The sequence below is a fragment of the Boeremia exigua genome, assembly GCF_020726555.1.
Source record: "Boeremia exigua strain MPI-SDFR-AT-0100 chromosome Unknown C7974scaffold_9, whole genome shotgun sequence".
In the NCBI taxonomy this organism is placed as follows: Eukaryota; Fungi; Ascomycota; class Dothideomycetes; order Pleosporales; family Didymellaceae; genus Boeremia; species Boeremia exigua.
In genome coordinates this window covers 1275738-1297180 of record NW_025763526.1, presented here as the reverse complement: position 1 = coordinate 1297180, position 21443 = coordinate 1275738, and the positions used below count along the sequence as shown (strand labels likewise).

Genomic DNA, 21443 nt, shown 5'->3' with positions numbered 1-21443 from the left:
AAGACTTTCTGGTGGTTGGTGGTCTGTGCCACAGACTCGGGCAGCAGTGACAGCCCACCTCAGCATCGGCACATTTGGCAAGCAGCACAACAATCTGACTGCACGTCAACAAAGGACCAACATCACCTGCTCTGCTTGCGCCAGTCCTGTAGCCCTGTGCTTTGCCAGCCCCGGTTTTCATTTTCGGCTCGTTCACTAGCATCCTTGCAAATCGCCTGCACGTCACTTGATGGTGCCCCGCTGAAGTCTACTTTCACCGCCCGCAACATTCCCACAATGAAGTCCTCGCCCCGCCCAAGCACTCGGTAGCACATCACATCACTCCAAGACCACTCTCAACCATATTGTACACATCCTTGTATGGTTGAGCCCTCCCCGATCGCCTAGACTACACACAGACTGTTCCGCATCGAGACGGCGGAGGAAATGGAGGCCCAGGTATGTTGTCGCGTGCCTGCCTCTAGATATCTCGACTGACTTCCATCGCCACTGCAGGTCGAAAATGCCATCCAAATCGCCTCGGACCCGACCTCCAACCAGCAGCTGCGCGGCCAGGCTATTGAATACCTCAATCAGCTGAGGGCAGAGGGCACAGCATGGCAGGCCTCTTTGGCTCTATTCACCCGCGACCCTCGCGCCTCCGATATCATTCGTCATACCTCCCTTGACCTCGTCAACAATGCCGTCCAGGAGCACCGGCTCGACGAGCAGAGCCTGGCATACATCAAGGACACGCTCATGAGTCACATTCGCCAGTCGTATGCGCCTGGCAGCAGCTCGACCGACTCGACCCACATTCAGAATAAGCTCATGCAGACTATGACTTATCTCTTTGTCGCATTATACCCTTCCTCATGGCAGTCTTTCTTCGACGATTTCCGTGCGCTAGCCGGCGATCAGGCAGCTATCGGCAGCACAAACACCGCCACGACTTTCTTGTACTTGCGCGTACTTGGTCAAGTACACGACGAGATCGCCGATCAGCTTGTGTCGAGGCCAGAAGAGGACAAGAAGCGCAACACTGATCTGAAGGATATGATCCGACAACGAGATGCTCAGAAAATTGCGGTATCGTGGCAGGAAATCCTGGGAAAGTGGAGGGAAATCGACCTCGGCCTCGTTGAGATGTGTCTGCGTACTATTGGACGCTGGGTCAGCTGGACAGATATCAATCTAATTGTCAACCAGTCCATGATTGGCACGTTCCTGGAAATGGCTGGACAGCAAGGCATCAACGACCCAGACAGCCCAGCTGGGAGGGTTCGCGACGCAGCTATCGATACGTTCTCCGAGATCGTTGGCAAGAAGATGAGCCCAGCAGACAAAATTGAGCTTATACTGTTCTTGAACCTTTCAGAGATCGTGGGCCAGCTCCTCGGAAGCCCAGCGTTGGCAGAGTACAACAGTCCGAACTACGACAACGATCTCGCAGAGACCGTAGCGAAGCTTGTCAACAACATCGTCTTCGACGTTGTCAAGATCCTGGAAAGCGAATCCGTCAGCGACGAGACCCGCCAGCGCGCCGATAGCCTGGTTCGAATCTTCACCCCATACCTGTTGCGCTTCTTCGCCGATCAATACGATGAAGTCTGCTCGACTGTCATACCCGCCTTGACCGACCTCCTTACGTTCTTGCGCAAGCTTCAGAAAAAGACAGGAGCAGTTCCGGCTCAGTATTCAGCCGTACTGCCACCCGTCTTGGACGCCATTATTGCGAAAATGAAATACGACGAGACGGCGTCTTGGGGTGAAGAGGATGAACAAACAGATGAAGCCGAATTTCAGGATCTGCGACGTCGGCTTCACGTATTACAACAGACAGTCACCGCTATTGATGAGCCATACTACATCGAGACCCTCAGTCGTGTGGTTAACGGCACCTTCGGCCGCCTCTCGCAAGGTGACGGAAGTCTGAATTGGCGCGACCTCGAGCTGGCTCTTTACGAGATGTACCTTTTCGGAGAACTCGCGGTCAGGAACCAAGGACTGTACGCCAAGCGCGAGCCTTCATCTGTCGCTGCTCAGCAGCTTGTGGGTATGATGCACAGCATGATCGATTCAGGTAAGTCTTTGTGAATTCTTTCTACCGCTTGACTATGCGACTGACATTTATCAGGTCTTGCAAACTACTCACACCCTGCTGTACAGCTCCAGTATATGGAGATATGCGTCCGATACTACCAATTCTTCGAGCAGAACCCGCAGCTTATTCCTAAGGTTCTCGAAAACTTCGTCACCTTAACTCACAGCAACCATGTGAAGGTTCGCTCGCGGTCGTGGTACCTATTTCAGAGACTAGTGAAGCACCTCCGAGCCCAGCTTGGTAATGTTTCTTACGACATCATCCAAGCTGTTGGCGATCTACTTGCGATCAAGGCGGAAGTCCCAGACACTTCAGAAGACGACATGTCCTCAGACGAAGACGACCAGTCTGCGGACGCCTTATTCAATTCCCAATTGTTTCTCTTTGAGGCTATCGGATGCATAGCTTCTGCAAACACGGTCTCTGTTGAGAACAAGCAGCTGTATGCACGAACGATTATGAGCCCTCTCTTTGCCGATATGGAACAGACGCTTCCTCAGGCTCGCAATGGAGATGAACGAGCGATCCTCCAGATCCACCATATCATTATGGCACTCGGTACCCTAGCGCGTGGTTACTCCGACTGGGTGCCTTCGGCTAACAATACTACCGCTCCTCTTACCGAAGTCGCTGACGAGTTTACCAAGGCTTCTGAGGCTATGCTCGTCGCCCTTCAGTCCCTCAACACTTCAGGATCGATTCGTCACGCCGCGCGCTTCGCATTTTCAAGATTGATCTCTGTCCTCGGTTCTCGACTATTACAGCAGTTACCTTCTTGGATCGAAGGGCTGCTCTCGCTCAGCTCTTCCATGGATGAGATCAGTACTTTCCTCAAAGTCCTTGCACAGGTCATCTTCACGTTCAAGTCGGAGATTGCAAGCATCTTGGACACAGTCATGACTCCAGTTTTGCAGCGCATATTCACAGCGCTTGCAGTGACACCATCTGGGACAGATGACGAGATCCAGCTGGCTGAGCTCCGTCGCGAGTATCTCAACTTCATTACCGTTGTTCTCAACCAGAATCTTGGGTCTGTCCTTGTCAGTAGCGCCAACCAAGCAACATTCGAGCCCGTGATCACATCGATCGAGACTTTTGCTCGCGATACACGGGACTATCAGACAGCACGCCTCGCCATCTGCGTCGTCATCCGCATGATCGATGTATGGAGCGGTCCAGACAAGGTCGGCCCTGGCGCAAACTCAACGCCGACAACTCCTGGCACCGAGCCGCTACCCGGGTTCGACAACTATGTACTTGAGCGCTTCTCGCCTCTTGTGTGGTCAATCCCTGCTGCTCCCGGCTTTAACTCCAAAGATGCACAAGCCAAGCAAGTCCTCCACGAGACCGCCAATCTGCAGACTGAGATCATTAAAAAGGTTGGAGAACCATACGTGGAACGTCTACGCAGTGATCTGAGCGGCATGGGTGTCGGCGGGGATGTTGTAGATCAGTATCTACGCACACTTGCCGGCGCCTTCGAGGGCTCCAAGAAGGAGAAAGAGTGGAGGAGCTTCTTTGCGCAGTTCGTGGAGCGCGCAATGTCAGGCAGGACATGAAATACAGAAGGAAAAAGAGACTAATTCAAATTTCCTAGGCATCTATGGTGACGGCGGCATCCTCCGGCGCGCATTGGACGGCATTGGCATGTTTTCGAGATAACCCCATATAGCACCAGTTCGCTTTCGTAGCTGGAAGGAAAGACATCAAACATTACAAAAATACATACTCACTTCGCACAATTCATACGGTACAACCAAAGTCATATGCGCGCTAAATCAATGTCTTGCTTGTAACTTGCTTTTGTATCTCCAACCAAGCACAAGAATACACAACTAACCTCAGCCCTCCCCACCAGCCCCCCTCTCAAACACCTTCACACTCCCATCCCCCTTAACACGATACAAAAACTCCCGCCCCTTCCCTCCATCCCCTCCATCCCTCTTCTCCTCCTCCAGCCCCAAATTATCCCACCCAAGCACCTGCTCCGTAACGCGCACAACACCCGACACATCGCGCGCAACCCCCGTATCCAGGACGCGCGTCCCCAGCACGCGGGCGCTCATGTGCGCCACCTTGGCAACGAAGTTGTACTGGCTGATCTCGAGCGGCTGCGCAGGCGCGGATGCGCTCACCAGCGGCGTGTCGGCGTGCAAGTGCGTCAGGACATGGGACACAGACGGGGTGGCGTGTAGTTGTAGGATCAGGGCTGTGAAGGCGCTGGGGGATGTGGAGGTAAGGGCGAGAGGGAGGTCGGGGGTGTCGAGGATGAGGAGGGTTTTGCGGTGCGGCGGGCTCGTGAGCGAGGTTATAGCGCTCGTGAGAGTGGTTTTGAGGTGCGCTAGGTCGAGGGAGGTGAGGGTGAAATGCCCTGCGTTTTGGCTGGCGGTGGAGGTTTGCGGTGTCGCTGGTGCGGGCGCGGTTGTGCTGGGTGCTGGACGGGCGGGCTGCGCGGTGGGTGCTGGTGGGCCTCTGGCAGGGACGATGCGTCCTGGAGGTCCTCTGGCCGGCAACATCTGCCCTGACCTTTGTGTTGAAACGGACTCTCTCATTGATCCCTGAGACTGCTGTGGCCGAGGTGGCATCGGTTGCGCCTGCGATTGCTGTACTTGCGCATCGCCCATGACCAACCCACTCAGTCCATCTACGAACGCGAATCTCTTCTCCCGCTTCAATCTCTCCAGATCCAATCCAGCACCTTTCCTAGCTTCTTGCTTCCAGAATTCATAGTCTCTCATCCACGACACCAGCACCACGTTTCGGCTCTCGTCTGCCCCACCATCTTGCGTGTTGCTGCTCAACGCATCGCAGAGAAATCGTACAAGCAGCCAATTCGCGCTGGCGCCGAGTGTGCTCGTGAGAAGGAGTAGCGAATCTTCGTGAGGGAGCTGGACGTAGGGTTGTAGAAGTGGCGGTATGCGAGATGACGAGTTCATGGTGAGCAGATGCGGGGAGAAATTATTGAGGCTGATTCTTGGAAGGCCCACAGGCTAGATAGGTATCGATAAGTCACGACGAAGGCATTCCATCAACACCAACCCTGAGCATATGGGTTTTCAATTCTTTTCGATTTTTTTTCGCTTTCTAGTCAAGGTTCTACCTATCGTACATGTTTCGAGCCACCGTCACGAGTCGCCGATGGAGCTCAATGACCTGAATCCTCCATAAGCCCTGCTTTCCGTACACATTCAGATCAATCTTGTCCTCACGGTCGACCTGGTAATGCCATGCACACCTTGGGCCACCGCCTGCCATACATCCTTCACTCAGCTTGAAGCACGATTCAAAGTCTCGATGCTGGCAGCGGTGCGGCAGGCGGCGACCCGCCATGTGATATCCCGCGCCCATTCCGTTCGCCCTGTGCCTCGCCTTCATCTTCCTCCTGCTGCTTGTTGGCCCGGAACTTACCGAAGTCTAAGTTCAGCATCTCTCCAAAGCGTGTGATATTTCCATCAGTCTCCACCATACCTAGCTCCTCCGTCTCCTTGATGTAGTTCGTGCGACTTTTCTGCGGTCGGTTTCCTGGGATACCCTCAAGGTTTAGCTGTGATTTGCCTGTTGCAAGCTTGCCGAGTTGCGCATGAAACAGCCACGGAAATGACATGAAGGGCATAGTCTCTGCTGCCATCTCTCGCACAGGCACTCGCTGGCCTCCAACAATCTTCGTTTCGTTGCATTCTCTCACTGCTTTGCCCGTCTCTTCCGCAGTCACTGAGTACATGGCGGCGATGAATGGTCCTAAGCATTCCCAATCTGTAACGGCTGTTGCTCCCGATGCCTTGAGACAAGCCTCTCGGTACTTTGCTTTTAGCACCTCAACGGTCCGACCAAACTCTTCAGCGAATTTGTAATCGCGAGACTCGTCGTTGTGAGACAGCACAAACACTGAGAAGGCTTCAAACTCTGTTTGAACACCGTGCTTCGCCATCAGTCTCCTCAAATCATCATCGTATTCTGCCTTGATCTCCGTAGCCTTTTGCAGCAAAGGCTCTTCGATCTGTAAGTTACCCAGGATTCGCTGATCAAAACCAGGCTCCCAAACGGGTTTGAAATCGACAAGTTGTACTTCGTCATAGAGCATCCCCAAGATGTTCTCGGAATGGTAAATTTGTTTTGGGGCTTTGTACCGCTTCTCCATAAAGTGTGGCCATTTCTTGGGTCTCAAAACACTATCCATGACAGCTGGAATGCCGCTCTTGGGGTAATCAACTGCCTGAGAATGTAGCTTCGCAAGCTCTATGCAAGTATGGCTGGACACTCCCCCAGGTTGCTGATCGGCTTGTGCCAAGTGTGCGTGAGCGATTTGGCCTAGTGAATCGTTCTGCATGTACGAGACGAAGAAGTCACTGACATCTGAAATGTCGATTGGTCCAATCTTCTCGAGCGGCTTCTCTGGAGTATAGTCCATTGGAGGAACATTAATGGTCGTGGGGATAAGCTCTTGATCCCACAGTACCATGTAATCATCACCATCAAGGTCTCCCCCTGAACACATGTTTGCGAGATCTCGATCGCCAGTCTGGGGAAGTACCACAACGTTTTTGTGGTGGTGTAAAGCCGGAACATTGACGGCACGAACGACGCGAATATCTCCAGGGTGTAGCGACGGGTTACGAGCAAGGATACATATACCCTCGACCACTTTGTAGTGTCCCTTCTTGCTGGTGTCATCAATTTGTATGAAGATCTGTGGCAGTGTCTTCAGCTTCTCGTTCCTGGATGCACCAGGTCGGGACTGAGGCTCGTTGTAGTGACCATGTAGCGTACCAGATTCGTCGACACAGCCAAGCACGAAAGCACCTTCAGCGATGGCAATGCGAGCCTTCTTTTTCAGCTCCTTGATGGTCTTGGCTCTCCAAAGGTGAAGGAGGGATATCATGAAGGGTTCCCGGCTGTCCAAGAACCCATCCAGGACCATGCTGGCCATCGCCAGAGTTGTCTGATTCATGTCGATGTGTTTTAGAAGGCAGTTTAATGCTTCCGTTTTGTCTGTCATAGCCAGCTCGTATGCTTTGACCATCTGTTGCTGCTTGCGGATGAAGACATGATCGGGCACGCCAAGATTTGATAGAACGATAATGATCTGTCGGTTGAAGAATGGCGTGGCAAGTGATGAGCAACGAATGATCTCCATGCCCGTAAAAGGAGCCTCAAACTTGTCTTGACTTGGACGAATGCGAACCTCATTCCTGGTGATAGTTGGATCTAATGCAAGCACACCTTTGCAGCCACCTAAACGAAACTGATACAAGGACGGCGGATTGTCGAAAGCATTGTGCAAGCCTAGATCCTGTGCAGCCATCTTAGCCAGGAAGAGAGACAGCTTGCCAACGCCATCGGTGAAAGTATAGCCGTTTCGCTCGATGTCAGGAATGGTGACGAGGTGTACGGTATTCTGCATAGCGCGAGTGGTAGAAAAGCATTGACCCAATCGAGCGCCGTATTTGGCGATAGTCTTGATATGTTCGAACCTTCCTAAAGTCAAGCGGATGTCGTGCGCCGATTTAGTAGACGTCGGGGCGTAGAAGTATGCGCCATGTTCGCGAAATTGGGAGTTCCCGAAAGCAAGGAACTCGTAGTAACGGCCAGCGACAACGATCCCATTCTTCATGGCATGATTCACTCGAGCAAAAAGCGCATCAGCTCTACCGCCTGGCATATTCCTCAAAACACCTTCGCCCTTCTCGTCGGAGAACTTGACACGAATGAAACGATCAGTATCAGCGATGTATTGTCGCGTAATTCTGTTGGAGATCTCCATGATGGGCGATGCGACATGCATCATTGTAGGTGTAATGTTGACGGATCGCTGCATTACACAGTGTTTGGGTATTGGCCGCTGACGTGTGACCTTTGAACGTATCTCAAAGATTCCCATCGGGTCGTAGTAGACTTTCTGCTTGTCGACCACCTTCTCCAGGATGTGAGCGGCCTGAAATGGATTCATTGATTCGAGCTTCCGGAGGAATTCGCGCGTCACGCCGCTCTCCTTGAGAAGACTGTTCGACAGGCAGGCTTCGAGCTGATATCGTACGGGGAACGTCAGGTAGATCTGATCGAGAGCAAGATCGTCGAGTGTAGACGAAGGCTTCTGCGAAGGAATGAGGTGAGAGTACGAGCCTTTGTGTTCATCTCCAAGTATCTCAGTCAGTTTGTTTGGGCACTTCGAAATGATGTTGAATTGCTCGCAGTCCTCCACTGTGACTCCGAAGTCGCTGAGCGCTTTACGAAACTCTGCGAACTTCGGACCAGAGAGTGCAGTGTTTTTGAAGGACAGACGATATGCTGTCCAGCGGCCTATCACTGTTAGCTCAATCACTCAACGATGAATTGAAACTATACCTATGTCAATGATGGAGAACTCTTTGTGGGTCGTCAATGCTGTCTTCTGCAACTCTACTCTTGTGCGGTCACCGACCACGTCGGTTTCGCGGAATACCGTACTCCAGATATTCCAAGAACGCTCTTTCGTTGGAAATAGGCTGTCATCGTTCATCTTCGGCTGCTTCTGATCGAAAAATCGAGGTGGACGATCGAAGGGGATGATCAGTGATGAGATTGACTTGCCATCGTCTGTTTTGTACATGCGTGAGAGCTGGGAGATTGGCAATAGAAAGGAAAAGTTATGGTTTCGTCCGTCGACTCTCAATGGGAACTGCACTTCAAGCTCTTTTCGTCTCAGTTTTAGCTTTATCTGCACTTTACCAATGGCGTGAATTTCGTGCATGTTCACCAAGCTCTTCTCTCCATTCTGCACACCGAAGCTGATCGAGTCGGCAAAGAGTATGTTGAGCTCCTGGTACTGAATTGCCGGATCGACCGGGCTAGGGACAGTGTATATGGCAGGTTGGTGAAATTCGCACCGTACGAGCTTTCCGCCAACTTGAAGCTGAGATGGGAGACTATCGGAAGGAGGCCTACGAGTTTTGCGTCAATTGAGTGAAGGTTCAAGGTAATGATGTGACTTACTGGTACACAACCCATGCATTGTTATCCCGGCTACAGACCTCCATGTCGACTCTGACGACAGTGCCAAATCTGGACATCGAGAAATAGACATCCTTGGTCCAGCATTGCTTTGGGATTCCCAGTATCTTTACCTTAGACTCCTGGCCCATGGCCCAGTGTCCTGGAATGCTGCGCGTCTGAGGTCTGTTCGAGACATTTTGGGCATTTGAACGCGGACGAGGGCTGCCGGTGCGGATTGCAGGAGACACAGGAGGAGGCGATCTTGCTGGGCTGGTGTTCGTGCTTGGTCTCCACTTATACGTTTCATGAATGGACTGTCCGTTCGCGTCGTAGATTGTGCGTTCGCTGACTGGTGTCCTTGGCGAAAAGGGCGAGCTGACTTGCCTGGAACTTGCATACGGTTGATCGGGAGTACTCACTCGGCTAATAAAGCTTGATGGAGCTCTAATGACGGGGCGAGTGGCAGCTTGTCTGTCGGAGTCACCGGAACCGGTCGAACGTGCAATGCCGTCGGAGCTGCTAGTATCACCATAGTCACCGTCACCCGTGTGGCCGCTTTGTAGGCGGCTGTCAGGTTGACGGCGCATGCCGCAGGCTGCGAACAGGATGTCAGGTAGGAGTTGGAGTCAGGTGCGTAAGATGGAGAAGTTGTGGTGTTGGCGAGACCGGCGTAAATGAGGTGAGTAAAGTGAAGTGGGGGATTGATGCTGCTTGTTGTGGGTGCGCTTGGTGTCAGGAGTAAGTACGTTGTGATGGCGAGAAGTGCGTTTGTTGCGGCTGCCGTTTTAGTGACACCAAGAGCGGTGGGGGACCGGCGCTCGCTCAGGTGAAGCTCGCACACGTCTGCTTTAGCACAAATAGCGTCTCGAAAAGCTACGGTGATCCTAGCTTTCCATTTTTCTTCTTATATGTAGCTCTGTCGGCGTGGGGGTGTTTGTTAGCTGTTTGTTGAGGGGTCGTGTGAGGAAGGTGTGGATGCTGACCAGGTCGCAGACACACTTGGAATAGTAAGTCTGGTTGCGAGTCTCATGGAAAAGCTAGGGATGTTCGAATTAGAGCGGAAATATATGATTCTGTCTGTCAAGGTCTTTGGAAGGTGCAGTGTTGCTTGTAGTAATGGTGTCACCGGACAAGCGAATGAGGCAAACAAAACCGCGAAGACACGTCGAATAGGCTCAAATCTATAGACCTGACGTAGGTTTCAGGCCACATGATCTAGGATAGAGAAACGAATGAGAATCTTGATTGTAGACGAGGAGGCCACGTGAAACTATTCAGAGATGACAATGAGAGCTTGAGGGTACATACAGAGGCTGTCCATGTACACCACCGTGCGAGTCCCTGCAGGGCTACCGCCGACCATATCACAGCGTCAAAAAGAACGGTTAAGCATCACCCTCATAGTTCCGTTGTCGTTGCGTCATCCTCCTCTGGGAGCCTCCCTGTTCCTGACATGAACGCGCCCGGTGTAAATGGCGTCCCTGCGAGAAAATCATCCACGTCAAAGTCCTCTTGGGTCTGCTCATAGAGACTTCCATGCATTTTCATCGCTGAGCCAGCCTCTTCCGCCTGGTTGTGGGTCTCAGACAATGCGAACCCAACTGTTGTGTGGCGGCGATTAGGCGACATTTGTCGCAAAGCAGAGCGTTTGACAGGTGAGAGCTTCCTTGAAGCAGAGCGGGATCCAAGACTTAGCTTCTGATTGAACGGTGTCTGCGTCGCAGAGGCTCTCAGCGAAGGACGAGGCTTCTGACGTTTAGGTGTTGGGCCATCTTGGGAACCGTATCTTGAAGTATCAAAGGATGCATCAGCATCATTTTCTATCGCTGTGTCATTTAAGCATTGGGCTGGTTTCGTGGATTTTGGTGCAAGATCCTGAGTCTGGATTGCTGGCTTTCGTCGCTTGTGCTCACGTGGTTCTCGCGGCGTCTCTGGTACAGTGCCCTCTTTCTGTAAGTGGGTTGCCGATCGAGGCATGAGAGGATTTTGTGTCGCAAGGCCCATCGAAGCCAATACATTTCTGCGTAACGTCCTCAGCTCTTCAAGCTCTTCCTCTTGTTCCCCACAGAGTACATCGAGTTCTTCTGTTCTTGTTTCGAGTGTTGAAAAAGAGCTTTGCAAGTCGTGCAGTTCCTTGCGGGTTTTGTCATAAACATCTTTCAACTGTCGGCTGGTGTGGATGGTGTCTGTGAGCTTGGTGTTCAGCTTGTTGCGCTCTTCTTCTGCTTCTGAAGCAACAGCTTCTATGTCAGTGGTGTGCTTGATCTCCATTTCCCTCAATGCATCTTTAGATGAATGCTTGAGTTCTTCGTGGCTGACCTCAAGATCACTGAGTTTCACACCGATAGCCTCCAGCTCAGACTCCGTGCTTTGTAGTTGGTGTTCCAGACTGACAGCACGTTCTTGTAGCTTGGCAATTTCTTCGGACTGCCTGGATCTCACCTCCCGTTCGTCATCTAACTGGCGACTGGTATTCCCATGATGAGCCTGCAGATCTTCATATCGCCCGCTAAGAGCACGGAGTTCTTCTTCAGCATGCTCCAAAGAACTTCTCACCAAGCTCACAGTACCACTCAGCTCCGACACTTCATCTTCATGCAGACGGAGCTGCTCCCCTTGGCTTACAATCAGTGACTGCAGCTCGAGTTCTTTTGTGTTGTATTCCTCCTGAGCGCTGCGAAGAGTCTCTTCGGCGTCTCGATTGGCCTGATCAAATTGTTCTCGGAGCTCATCGAGCTTGTTAGAGATCCGATCTCTCTCATCTGCAAGACCTAGTTTCTCATCTTCTAAGCCATCCAAGTGGAAACGGTCATCTGTAGCCTGAGATTCGAGCGAAGATACTTGAGCGCAGAGCTTCTCGACATGCCGCTCAAGCTCTTGCGATCTTGACTTCTCCCGACGAAGAGGTTCCTCAACAGTATTGCAACGTGTTTCAAGATCTTGGCAAATTTGTGCTACCGAGCGGACGATGGAGTCGCGTTGATAAGAGTTTTGGCCTTCAAGCTCGGACTTGAGGCGGTCTCTCCAGTCTTCCAAGTGCTGTCCTGTGAAGGGCGTTGACTCTTGCTGGAAAAATGAAATTGATGGACCGCTCGGTATACTTGTCGCATGCGAGCATTGCTTCGGAATGTGAGGAAGCTTACGTTGCTTCATGATCAGAGCAGTAGCAAGTGGGTGTGGAAAGGATATTTCGCCAGATCGCACCAAGAAGGCCAGGCTCAGTATCAATGATATGGTGGCGGCAAATGCCTCCCGATGCAATGCTGTAGCGTACGTACGACACCCAGCATCTGACATCGCTATTTCAGTCCGTACCATTGCCCAAATCTTGTCTTGCAACGTTGAGGATGAGAGAGCCAGTAATAACTTCGTGCTGAGAGCTGCGCAGCTTGGTGAGACCGTAGACAACATGTCGACTAAAGTGACGAGGCTTTTAAAGTGACTAGAAGTCGATCCTGATGCACAAGCGTCGAGCGTATCTGTGAGCAACGTACGGAAAAAGCTGTCTTGCATTTGAGGCTATATGAGTCAGTCCAGTCGGTGTTACGGTCATGTGGCCTACCTACAGCGAAATTGGGAAGAGATACCATCAGGGTTTCACGCAAACATTCTGCATTTGCAAGTTCTCCGAGTCGACTCAAGCAGCTTTGGTACTGGGTTACAATCTCAGAGGGAAGGTTGTTTGCACCTGCGATTAATGCATAGAAGCAGAGTGCCTCAAGCTGTACGGCCGGATGAATACCTTCACGCAGTATTTTGGCTGGTAGCTTCGGGAATATGTTTCTTGCCAATGCGCTAGAGTTTGGCCACCCTGCTCGTGCTTCGACGTCCACAAAATGTAATGTTCTCACCGCGATTCGGATGCCTTCGATGGCCACGGCGTCTGAGACACCAACGTCGCCCTTGGTTGCCCATATCACACTAAGGTAAGTCAAGTTGATGGTTTTGTATAGTCCGTTGGAAGATCCGAATAGTTTGCGTCCTGATGCTGTCTTCCACTGCTTCTCGAGGACTGCGGCCTGCTTGAGCTGGTGTGACCCAACGTGTTGTGAATCACCGAGTTCTTCAGGATGTTCCGTGAGAATGACAATCCCGAAGCACCATAGCAGAAGCATAGAATTTTGCCCGGTGCTGTTCGAAGACAGGATATGGCACAGTTCGCGGTCAAACTGCTGCCGTACATCGGCTGGTAACAAGCCGAGGAGCTTTCGGCAGGCTCCATTGAGCATTCTGTATACCGGCTGAAGCGTTTTGACGTCTGGATCTTGCGTCGCTCGCTCAAAGGCGCGTAGGAAAAATGATTGCGCAGCTGCAGGCAAAGATATAGATTCGGGGAGGGGTCTTGACAGAAGTTGCACACATAAATCAAGGTACTAGACCAATTAGTGCGGGCCAACAGAATGAAGCATCAGACTCACATCGTCAAAGTCATGTTGCGAAGAATTTGCTTTTGTTAGTAGAGCGTTGAGAAGTCCTGGACTGTGTAAGAAGAGTTTCTCAGTGAATTCGGGTGAACAACCTGTGGGTATCGTCAGCTACTGCTTTTTGGACCATACAACGTAGGAATGCACGCACAGAGAAGTTGCAAGATGTGCGAAGTGTGGGCCCACAGTGGTAGCGCATCGCACATGAGCGTGGCAAGTCGTAACACTGCGCATGGTGGCAGATCATGGATGCAGGACCGTATAGTGACTTCATCGGCACGGGTAAGAAGATCCTCCAATTTCTATGTCGTCTGCACGTCAGCCTCCACAGAATCACCACCTATGCACCAAGCCGTTGTCCGTCTCGCTCGACGTACAACACTAGGGCAATGGGGGCTAGTACTCACAGACAAAGAGGCTGGGTATGGACATTCAATTATTCTAGTCAGTTCTGACGATAAATGTGATCTGACGTCCATCTCTATTTCATGTTCGGTTGAGCCAAGTGGTGTGGAGTAGGGCCGGATGCTCGTGGTGGAGCGTGGGTTGAATTTGTTTGGGAACGCGTGGCTGCTCTGGCAACCGGACCGCCGAAGAAACGCCAACCGGATGCGCTCTCACGTGCCCTTCAACCCCACCTGCAACCCCAGACCAGACCCTGCCGACCCACTCAGCTCCATTATTTGGTGACGAAAGGTCACACAGAGGCCTTTGCTACGAAAGGGGGCTACAGGCCTCTCGTGCCTCTCTGCTCCTCCAGAGCAGATATTGTCAGAATTTGTGATAGACGAGGTATCTTTGACGGTTGCGGCATATTTTACTCTCAGTAAGAGAAGACCTCCTAAGTCTGTTATATTAAATAACCTCTAATAGTAGAAGATTACGGAGGTGTCTAAATTTTCCAGCAACCCGAAAGGTTTTGTCGCTTCGTTCGTTCATTCGTCCTTGGCCCATGGGTCTTGCTCGGGCGCTTCGTTACTTCAGGCAGCTGCTTATGTGGAGGCGTGCACCTTCACAGCACAACGCTTGATCAGGCCGCAACAACTCCGGAAGACGTCTGATTCTAGTGCAATCGCGTGTCGTCACTGCGGCATTTGAACTAAGCTCGACGCCCTTGTCATCGATCACGAAAGCCCTAAGATCATATCAAGGTAGCAGGGTGGGATGATTGAACCGAAGGATGCGAAGCACTCAACGACCCCCACGCATCTTCTCAGCCCCTCCTGCGTCGCACACAAGGGTTCCGTCCTGCTATGAGTAATTGTATCACTAGCGTCCAATGATCGTTGACGACTGTATTCCATGCATCCCGAGTAATGCTTCGTTGCATTTGCAGGAATGTCCAGAGCCTCAAGCTCTTGAGGATCATCGACGGCTCAAGCTAGCGGGCAACTCCGCCCGTCTGGTCATCTCTCAGCTCAAGACCAGCACTTGTGAGGTGCGCAATATCTCCAAACTGGAAGATGTTGGAGCTCGTATACAACCGTTGAGGATTCAAGGTGCCTCGTCACGCGACGTCGATACGTCGGAACGCTACCCGGCTTCTCGTTCACTATGCATACAACTGTTGCCGCCCTGGTCTTCTGTTAGGTTGTGTCATCTTCCCCGCAATTACCTTGCTTATGACAGGCCCTTGCAGATGACCATGCAGCACATCCATCTCACGTTGCTGCATGGGCCGAAAATTTGTGAAGAATGATCAACTTACCGTCAGCCTCCACGCCTAGAAGCCTTTAAGGCTATGCCTGTGCGCCGCTGCTCGAGATGCTGCCCGCAGGATGAGTAGCGCCAACAGCGTCTAGTCCGAGGCTACCCCCGCCTACGACCCGCTTCTTGGAGGCTCTCCTACCCTTGAAGTGCTGCCGAGTCCCAGAGTAGTGCCTGACTTCATGCCTCTATTCCCGTAGCTACGAGCTTGCCGCGTGACCCTCTGGGCGTTGCAAGTGGACATTACCTTTAAGTCTCACCAGCTGCCGCATAGCTTACCCAAACCTCACTCGTTGCTCTTCACTAACGGCGTCATGTTTCGTCAACCAATCGTGAGACTAAGACGGTCTGTCTTGCCTTTGTTCAACGGTGGTAGGTTTCGGGCAAAGACATCTGGACCCCGTAAAATTGTTAGACCAGGACCCGAACACGTGCAAAAAGCGTTCTGGACAACAGGAAGAGTATTATTATTCTCGGCTTTCACCGGCACAGCGACATATCTGTATGGCATCAATGATGCCTCCAAACTACAGCTTCCCTGGATGAAATCTATAGGCCCACAGTATGCTTCAAAGAAAGTGATGGAGAAGGCAGGTCAACTAGGCGTCACTGTAAACTGCGTTCTTACTAACAGCATTAAGGCTATTGAGGAACTGCGAGTAGCTTTCGGTGAAGATGCAATCAGCACCGATGACGAAGATCTCCACAGACATGGCTACTCGGAATGGTCTTCCGTCAACATCGATCAACTTCCGGTCGCAGTCGCGTATCCCAAATCTACAGAAGAGGTGTCGCAGCTTGCGAAAGTATGCCACAAGTACAGAATTCCTATGAGTATGTACAGGCCTGCGGAGTCCGCACCCAAAACTGACATGCTACAGTTCCATACTCTGGTGGATCAAGTCTTGAGGCCAACTTCGCTGCACCTTTCGGTGGGATGAGCATTGACTTCACGTTCATGGATCAGGTTCTAACACTCCACGCCGATGAGTAAGCTCGCAGTCTTAAAATATTGAAGTCGTTATGAGGCTGATGTGAGACCCGCAGCATGGACGTCGTCGTGCAACCTTCCGTCCCTTGGATGAGCCTGAACGACCAAATCAAAGACTCTGGATTGTTTTTTCCCGTGGACCCGGGCCCATCTGTAAGTGTCACGTCTTGAGGGTGTCGGATTGTGCCCGGCACCACCGGAATCGGTAATCCGCATTTCGCTAATCTCCAAAACAGGCCAGGATTGGTGGCATGGTTGGCACAAGCTGCAGGTAACAACTTCAGGAAACTTAGATGATGCTTTGACTGATTCGCAGATAGTGGGACCAATGCAGTCCGATATGGCACAATGAAGGAATGGGTCATCAACCTGACGGTTGTTCTCGCTGATGGCACAGTAATCAAGACGAGGAAGCGGCCAAGGCAAGTATAAATCGCGTCCCCAAACTAGATAGATCTAACATCATACAGGAAGTCCTCAGCCGGCTACAACCTCACAAATCTCTTTGTTGGATCTGAAGGCACGTTAGGTATCGTGACTGAGATCACATTGAAACTGGCGGTCATTCCACAGGAAACCAGCGTTGCTGTTGTTACGTTTCCCACGATCCGTGATGCTGCCGCAGCGGCTTCCAGAGTTCTCAGAGCAGGTATACCCGTTGCTGCAATGGAGATAATGGACGATGTGCAGATGGGTGTGATCAACAAAGCTGGTTCAACGAACAGGAAGTGGAAAGAGGTTCCGACCATGTTTTTCAAGTAAGTATTGAAAGCCTCTAGACATTGTTGTAGCGGGCACTGACTGTTGCATCCAGATTCTCAGGCACCAAAGCAGGAGTGAGTTGCATGATTGTGTGGTAACGCGTGGAGGCTGACCAGCGCAGGTGCGAGAAAACATCCAACTAGTAAAGGACATATCCAGAAAGCACAAGAGCGGCGATTTTGAATTCGCAAAAAACGCTGAAGAAGGCAAGCAGCTTTGGTCGGCGCGTAAAGAGTCTCTATGGAGCATGATGGCGATACGCAGAGAAGGCGACGAAGTCTGGTCAACCGACGTTGCTGTTCCAATTTCAAGATTACCGGACATCATAGGTATATGAAACGAAATAACACTAGACATAGAGTCGTATACTGACTGAGTACAGAGATCTCAAAGAAGGAGATGGATGATCTTGGTTTGTTTGCCAGTATCTTGGGCCACATTGGAGACGGCAATTTTCACGAGAGCATTATGTACAACAGCAAGGACCCGAAAGAGCGCGCAGCTGTCGAGAAATGTGTTCACGATATGGTTGAGCGCGCACTGGAGATGGAAGGTACCTGCACCGGCGAGCACGGCATCGGTTTGGGCAAGAAAGCCTCGCTGCAAAAGGAACTCGGATTTGACACGATCAATGTCATGAGAAGCATCAAGGGCGCGCTGGATCCGTATTGGCTTATGAACCCCGGGAAGATCATGGATGCAAAGGCATGAGCAGGGGTATGAAGTGCAGCATTCCTTCGGCGTATTGCAAAATCGCATGGGAGGATGTCTGAATTTACGGCATTTGTGCAATAGGTACGTTGCTATGCACACATTTGCGGCAGCATCCTGTGGTTTTCCAAACATGTGTGCAATGCCGATGCTCCAATAGCAGTGTTGGTGAAATTTGCTAAGCACCTCCGCGATCGGTGATTCACAAACCCCCGCGTCATACCTAGCATTAAAGTTAGCAACTCTCTGGTCGACTCAATCCCACCATATCTCTACCAGCAATTATGGACGCAGTCAGTTTTACGTCAAAGAACAGCGAGTTCCCTAAGAAGAAGTGCGGTATGTCAATTGCTCAATTGCAATCATGCTTTACTGACAGCTGCAGGTGTGCTCGGCGCCACGGGCTCCGTCGGCCAGCGCTTCATGCTGCTGTTGCAGCTTCACCCACACTTCGTCCTGCACGCTGTTGGTGCTTCTGAGCGCTCAGCCGGCAAGAAGTACAGGGATGCCGTCAAGTGGAAGCAGGCGCTGCCTTTCTCGGACCGCATTGGCGACTTGATCGTAAAGAAGTGCACAGCAGAGGAGTTTGCAGATTGCGACTTGGTCTTCTCTGGGCTCGACAGTGATGTCGCGGGCGAAGTCGGTACGTACTTTCAGCGCATATATTTATCCGAGCCTAACAGCATGCAGAGATGTCCTTCCTGAAGGCCAACCTCGCCGTCTTCTCCAACGCAAAGAACTACCGCCGCGACCCTCTTGTTCCCCTCGTCGTCCCCACCGTCAACCTCGCACATCTTGACGTGATCAAGCATCAGAGAGAACACCACAAGCTGCAGAAGGGCTTCCTTGTCTGCAACTCGAACTGTGCCGTCATCGGAATTGTTATTCCCTTCGCAGCGCTCGAGAGATTCGGTCCTATTGACCAAGTCTCCGTCGTCACAATGCAGGCTGTGTCTGGTGCAGGATACCCGGGTGTGAGCAGTATGGACATTATCGACAACGTCGTGCCTTTCATTTCGGGCGAGGAGGACAAGCTTGAGTCCGAGGCATCCAAGATTCTGGGTAGCGTCAACGACGAAGTCACTGGGTTTGTCGACAGGCCCATGAAGATCTCTGCGGCGTGCAATCGCGTGCCTGTACTCGATGGACACACAGCATGCGTCTCGCTGCGCTTCCAGCGCCGCCCAGCGCCGAGCGCGGAGGAAGTCAAGCAGGCGATGCGCGAGTATGTGTCCGAGGTGCAAAAGCTGGGTGCTCCCTCAGCGCCTGAGAAGGCTATTGTGGTCATGGAACAGCCAGACAGGCCTCAGCCTAGGTTGGACAGGGAGACAGATCGGGGATACGCCGTCAGTGTCGGTCGTGTGCGCGAGGATGAGTCGGGTATCTTCGACATCAAGTTCGTTGCACTCAGTCACAACACTGTAATCGGCGCCGCTGGCTCGTCGATCTTGAATGCAGAGGCTGCAGTTCTGAAGGGCTTTGCTTAGACTAGAGTTGCAGGAGCAGTACGACCGAAATGATAACAAGATACCAATTGCTGAACGGTCTTCGACTTACGTCCCAATTCGGAGCGTGGATGTGCCTGGCCCCTAATGCGCAACAACCAACTTCCATCAAAGCTGAACATTTGACCGAATTGAAGTTCGATTCCAGCACTCGAGTCAATGCTCGCAAGTGACGCGCGAGCCACGAGCGACCCACCTCGGCGGACCGGGACGGAACAACCATCGGCCATCCACGATTTTCACGCTAGGGCTAAGCGACCGTCGAAATTGAAAGTGCCTCGCAGTGCAGCGGACTTCTCTTCGATAGGATCCCTCATCGTCGACGACTAACCTCACAGAACAGTCAAAATGGCCCGTGGACCCAAGAAGCACCAGAAGCGCCTCAGCGCGCCCAAGCACTGGCTTTTGGACAAACTGTCCGGTATGCCCGTCGCCCGCCGTTGCATCGCTCGGATGCGCAGCCTTCAGCGCGACAGTTCTGACATGTACCAGGCGCCTACGCTCCCAAGGCCTCCGCTGGTCCTCACAAGACCCGCGACTCGCTGCCCCTCATCATCTTCCTCCGTAACCGCCTAAAGTACGCGCTTAACGGTAACGAGGTCAAGGCCATCGTTAAGCAGCGCCTGATCAAGGTCGATGGCAAGGTCCGCACCGATGCCACCTTCCCCACCGGCCTCATGGATGTCATCTCCATCGAGAAGACTGGCGAGAACTTCCGCCTGATCTACGATACCAAGGGCCGTTTCACCGTCCACCGCATCACCGCTGAGGAGGCACAATACAAGCTCGGCAAGGTCAAGCGTGTCCAGCTTGGCAAGGGCGGCATTCCCTACTTGGTTACGCACGATGCGCGAACGTAAGTTCCCGCTCTATCAGCCGTTGGACCAAGTTTGGGCTAGGTGCTGAGCAGGGAAACCTCTCGCACCCGGCATCCGACCAGGATCTGGCGATGTCTTGTGATATCATGCTAACAAACTGTGTAGCATCCGTTACCCCGACCCCGCCATCAAGGTCAACGACACTGTCAAGGTTGACCTTGCCACTGGCAAGATCGAGGACTTCATCAAGTTCGACACTGGTGTCATCGTCATGGTCACCGGTGGTCGCAACATGGGTCGTGTTGGTGTCATCACCCACCGTGAGCGTCACGATGGTGGTTTCAACATTGTCCACCTGAAGGATGCCGTTGACAACGAGTTCACTACTCGTGAGTCCAACGTTATCGTCATTGGCCAGGAGAAGCCCTGGATCTCCCTCCCCAAGGGCAAGGGTGTCAAGCTCTCCATCGCTGAGGAGCGTGACCGCCGCAGGGCGTACGCTATTGGCGGCCAGTAAGTGTGAAAAGATAGAAGAAGCAGCAGGTTAGCATACGAAGCTCAGACATGACCGTATGAGAAGCCTTGCGGGGCTGGGATACCAAAAGCCAGGCGTTTGGTTGCTCGTGGGAAGTCACGGGGCTGGGGTCATTCTGCATATCATACGAATACCAAATGAGAAACAAATGAACACTTCAATTGCCCTGCTTACCTCATCGATAAGACTCGAGCTATATGTGTGTCTGTGGCGCTTTATCTGCTAGACTCGGTGCGACGCGCCTGATGCCTGACGAGTCGGATGTATGGGCAGGGGATGCCGACGGATACGCTATCTGTTCCTGACACGAAGAGATTGAGATGTCCGCCGGCGGGTGCACGCGACGGGACTTGAGGCTCTTAACCAGGGCGCATAACGTTTCAGAAAATCGGAGACCGCTGCCAATGGCAGTGCTGTAGCACGAGGCAGAGAGTCGGAGGCAAAAAGCATGCGCTTGCTTCAGCCTTGAAAGCCGATTTTCTGAGCCTGGCCGCAGCAGCAGGAAAGGTACCAAGGGGCTAGAGACGGCAGGGCAAAGACTTGAATTTGGCGAGCATGCCATTGGCAGGGGCCGTGCCTCTCCTGACGGCCGTGCAACGCGCGCGAAATGAGACGCGGGCAAACAGTGAGGATCTGGTGGGAACGGCGGCCATATCGAGCTTGGTCGCATGTATTGGTGGATTGCCGAACGGTCCTGCAGTGGACGTTGAGGTCGCGGTTGGAACCCTCCCACGCGCCTGTCTGTCGTAAACTCTATTCCCCTCGGTAGCCTTTCCAGACGGCGTCGCTCAACGCTCGCTGCGCATCTAGTCTTAATTGGTCGGCTCGCCGTTGTCCGTGCCGTAGCTGCAGAGGTGCTTCACGACGCTATTCCTGCTGCTGGACCACTGCGCTGCATCCACTGCGCCCACTTTCCCCGCGCGATTGCCAACCTCCAC

The 21443-nt window shown here is 52.4% G+C and overlaps 8 protein-coding genes across 8 annotated transcripts; 4 read left to right on the top strand and 4 right to left on the bottom strand.

The window, feature by feature from the left end:
• Positions 1-25: 25 nt before the first annotated feature.
• Positions 26-3835, top strand: C7974DRAFT_363918 (Exportin-T). Its single transcript, XM_046139773.1, has 3 exons — positions 26-438; positions 496-2062; positions 2117-3835. The coding sequence occupies exons 1-3, from the start codon at positions 427-429 to the stop codon at positions 3640-3642; spliced, it is 3105 nt and encodes a 1034-aa protein (XP_045994871.1). The 5' UTR covers positions 26-426; the 3' UTR covers positions 3643-3835.
• An 89-nt stretch (positions 3836-3924) lies between these two features.
• C7974DRAFT_340703 (uncharacterized protein) lies at positions 3925-5051 on the bottom strand (the record flags this gene model as incomplete). The annotated part of the gene is made up of 1 exon (XM_046139262.1): positions 3925-5051. Exon 1 carries the CDS (start codon positions 5017-5019, stop codon positions 3925-3927), a length of 1095 nt encoding a protein of 364 aa, XP_045994870.1. The 5' UTR covers positions 5020-5051.
• A 315-nt stretch (positions 5052-5366) lies between these two features.
• Positions 5367-9639, bottom strand: C7974DRAFT_474131 (RNA dependent RNA polymerase-domain-containing protein; the record flags this gene model as incomplete). The annotated part of the gene is made up of 3 exons (XM_046146589.1): positions 5367-8380; positions 8426-9000; positions 9053-9639. The coding sequence occupies 3 exons, from the start codon at positions 9637-9639 to the stop codon at positions 5367-5369; spliced, it is 4176 nt and encodes a 1391-aa protein (XP_045994869.1).
• An 811-nt stretch (positions 9640-10450) lies between these two features.
• C7974DRAFT_435763 (uncharacterized protein) lies at positions 10451-13955 on the bottom strand (the record flags this gene model as incomplete). The annotated part of the gene is made up of 10 exons (XM_046145083.1): positions 10451-11358; positions 11395-11413; positions 11447-11461; positions 11495-11603; positions 11637-12074; positions 12114-12571; positions 12619-13425; positions 13471-13571; positions 13628-13778; positions 13884-13955. 10 exons carry the CDS (start codon positions 13953-13955, stop codon positions 10451-10453), a joined length of 3078 nt encoding a protein of 1025 aa, XP_045994868.1.
• A 1381-nt stretch (positions 13956-15336) lies between these two features.
• Positions 15337-17874, top strand: C7974DRAFT_232560 (D-lactate dehydrogenase mitochondrial precursor). Its single transcript, XM_046137400.1, has 10 exons — positions 15337-15773; positions 15825-16017; positions 16065-16173; positions 16231-16327; positions 16411-16445; positions 16495-16596; positions 16645-16932; positions 16989-17010; positions 17058-17265; positions 17319-17874. The coding sequence occupies exons 1-10, from the start codon at positions 15498-15500 to the stop codon at positions 17645-17647; spliced, it is 1659 nt and encodes a 552-aa protein (XP_045994867.1). The 5' UTR covers positions 15337-15497; the 3' UTR covers positions 17648-17874.
• A 57-nt stretch (positions 17875-17931) lies between these two features.
• On the top strand, positions 17932-19134 carry C7974DRAFT_316093 (uncharacterized protein; the record flags this gene model as incomplete). The annotated part of the gene is made up of 3 exons (XM_046138545.1): positions 17932-17986; positions 18033-18290; positions 18338-19134. 3 exons carry the CDS (start codon positions 17932-17934, stop codon positions 19132-19134), a joined length of 1110 nt encoding a protein of 369 aa, XP_045994866.1.
• Positions 19135-19405: 271 nt separating this feature from the next.
• Positions 19406-20774, top strand: C7974DRAFT_232573 (ribosomal family S4e-domain-containing protein). The gene is made up of 3 exons (XM_046137401.1): positions 19406-19573; positions 19645-20008; positions 20136-20774. The coding sequence occupies exons 1-3, from the start codon at positions 19501-19503 to the stop codon at positions 20485-20487; spliced, it is 789 nt and encodes a 262-aa protein (XP_045994865.1). The 5' UTR covers positions 19406-19500; the 3' UTR covers positions 20488-20774.
• Positions 20593-21347, bottom strand: C7974DRAFT_232635 (uncharacterized protein). Its single transcript, XM_046137402.1, has one exon. It carries the CDS (start codon positions 21173-21175, stop codon positions 20699-20701), a length of 477 nt encoding a protein of 158 aa, XP_045994864.1. The 5' UTR covers positions 21176-21347; the 3' UTR covers positions 20593-20698.
• Between the last annotated feature and the right edge of the window lie 96 nt (positions 21348-21443).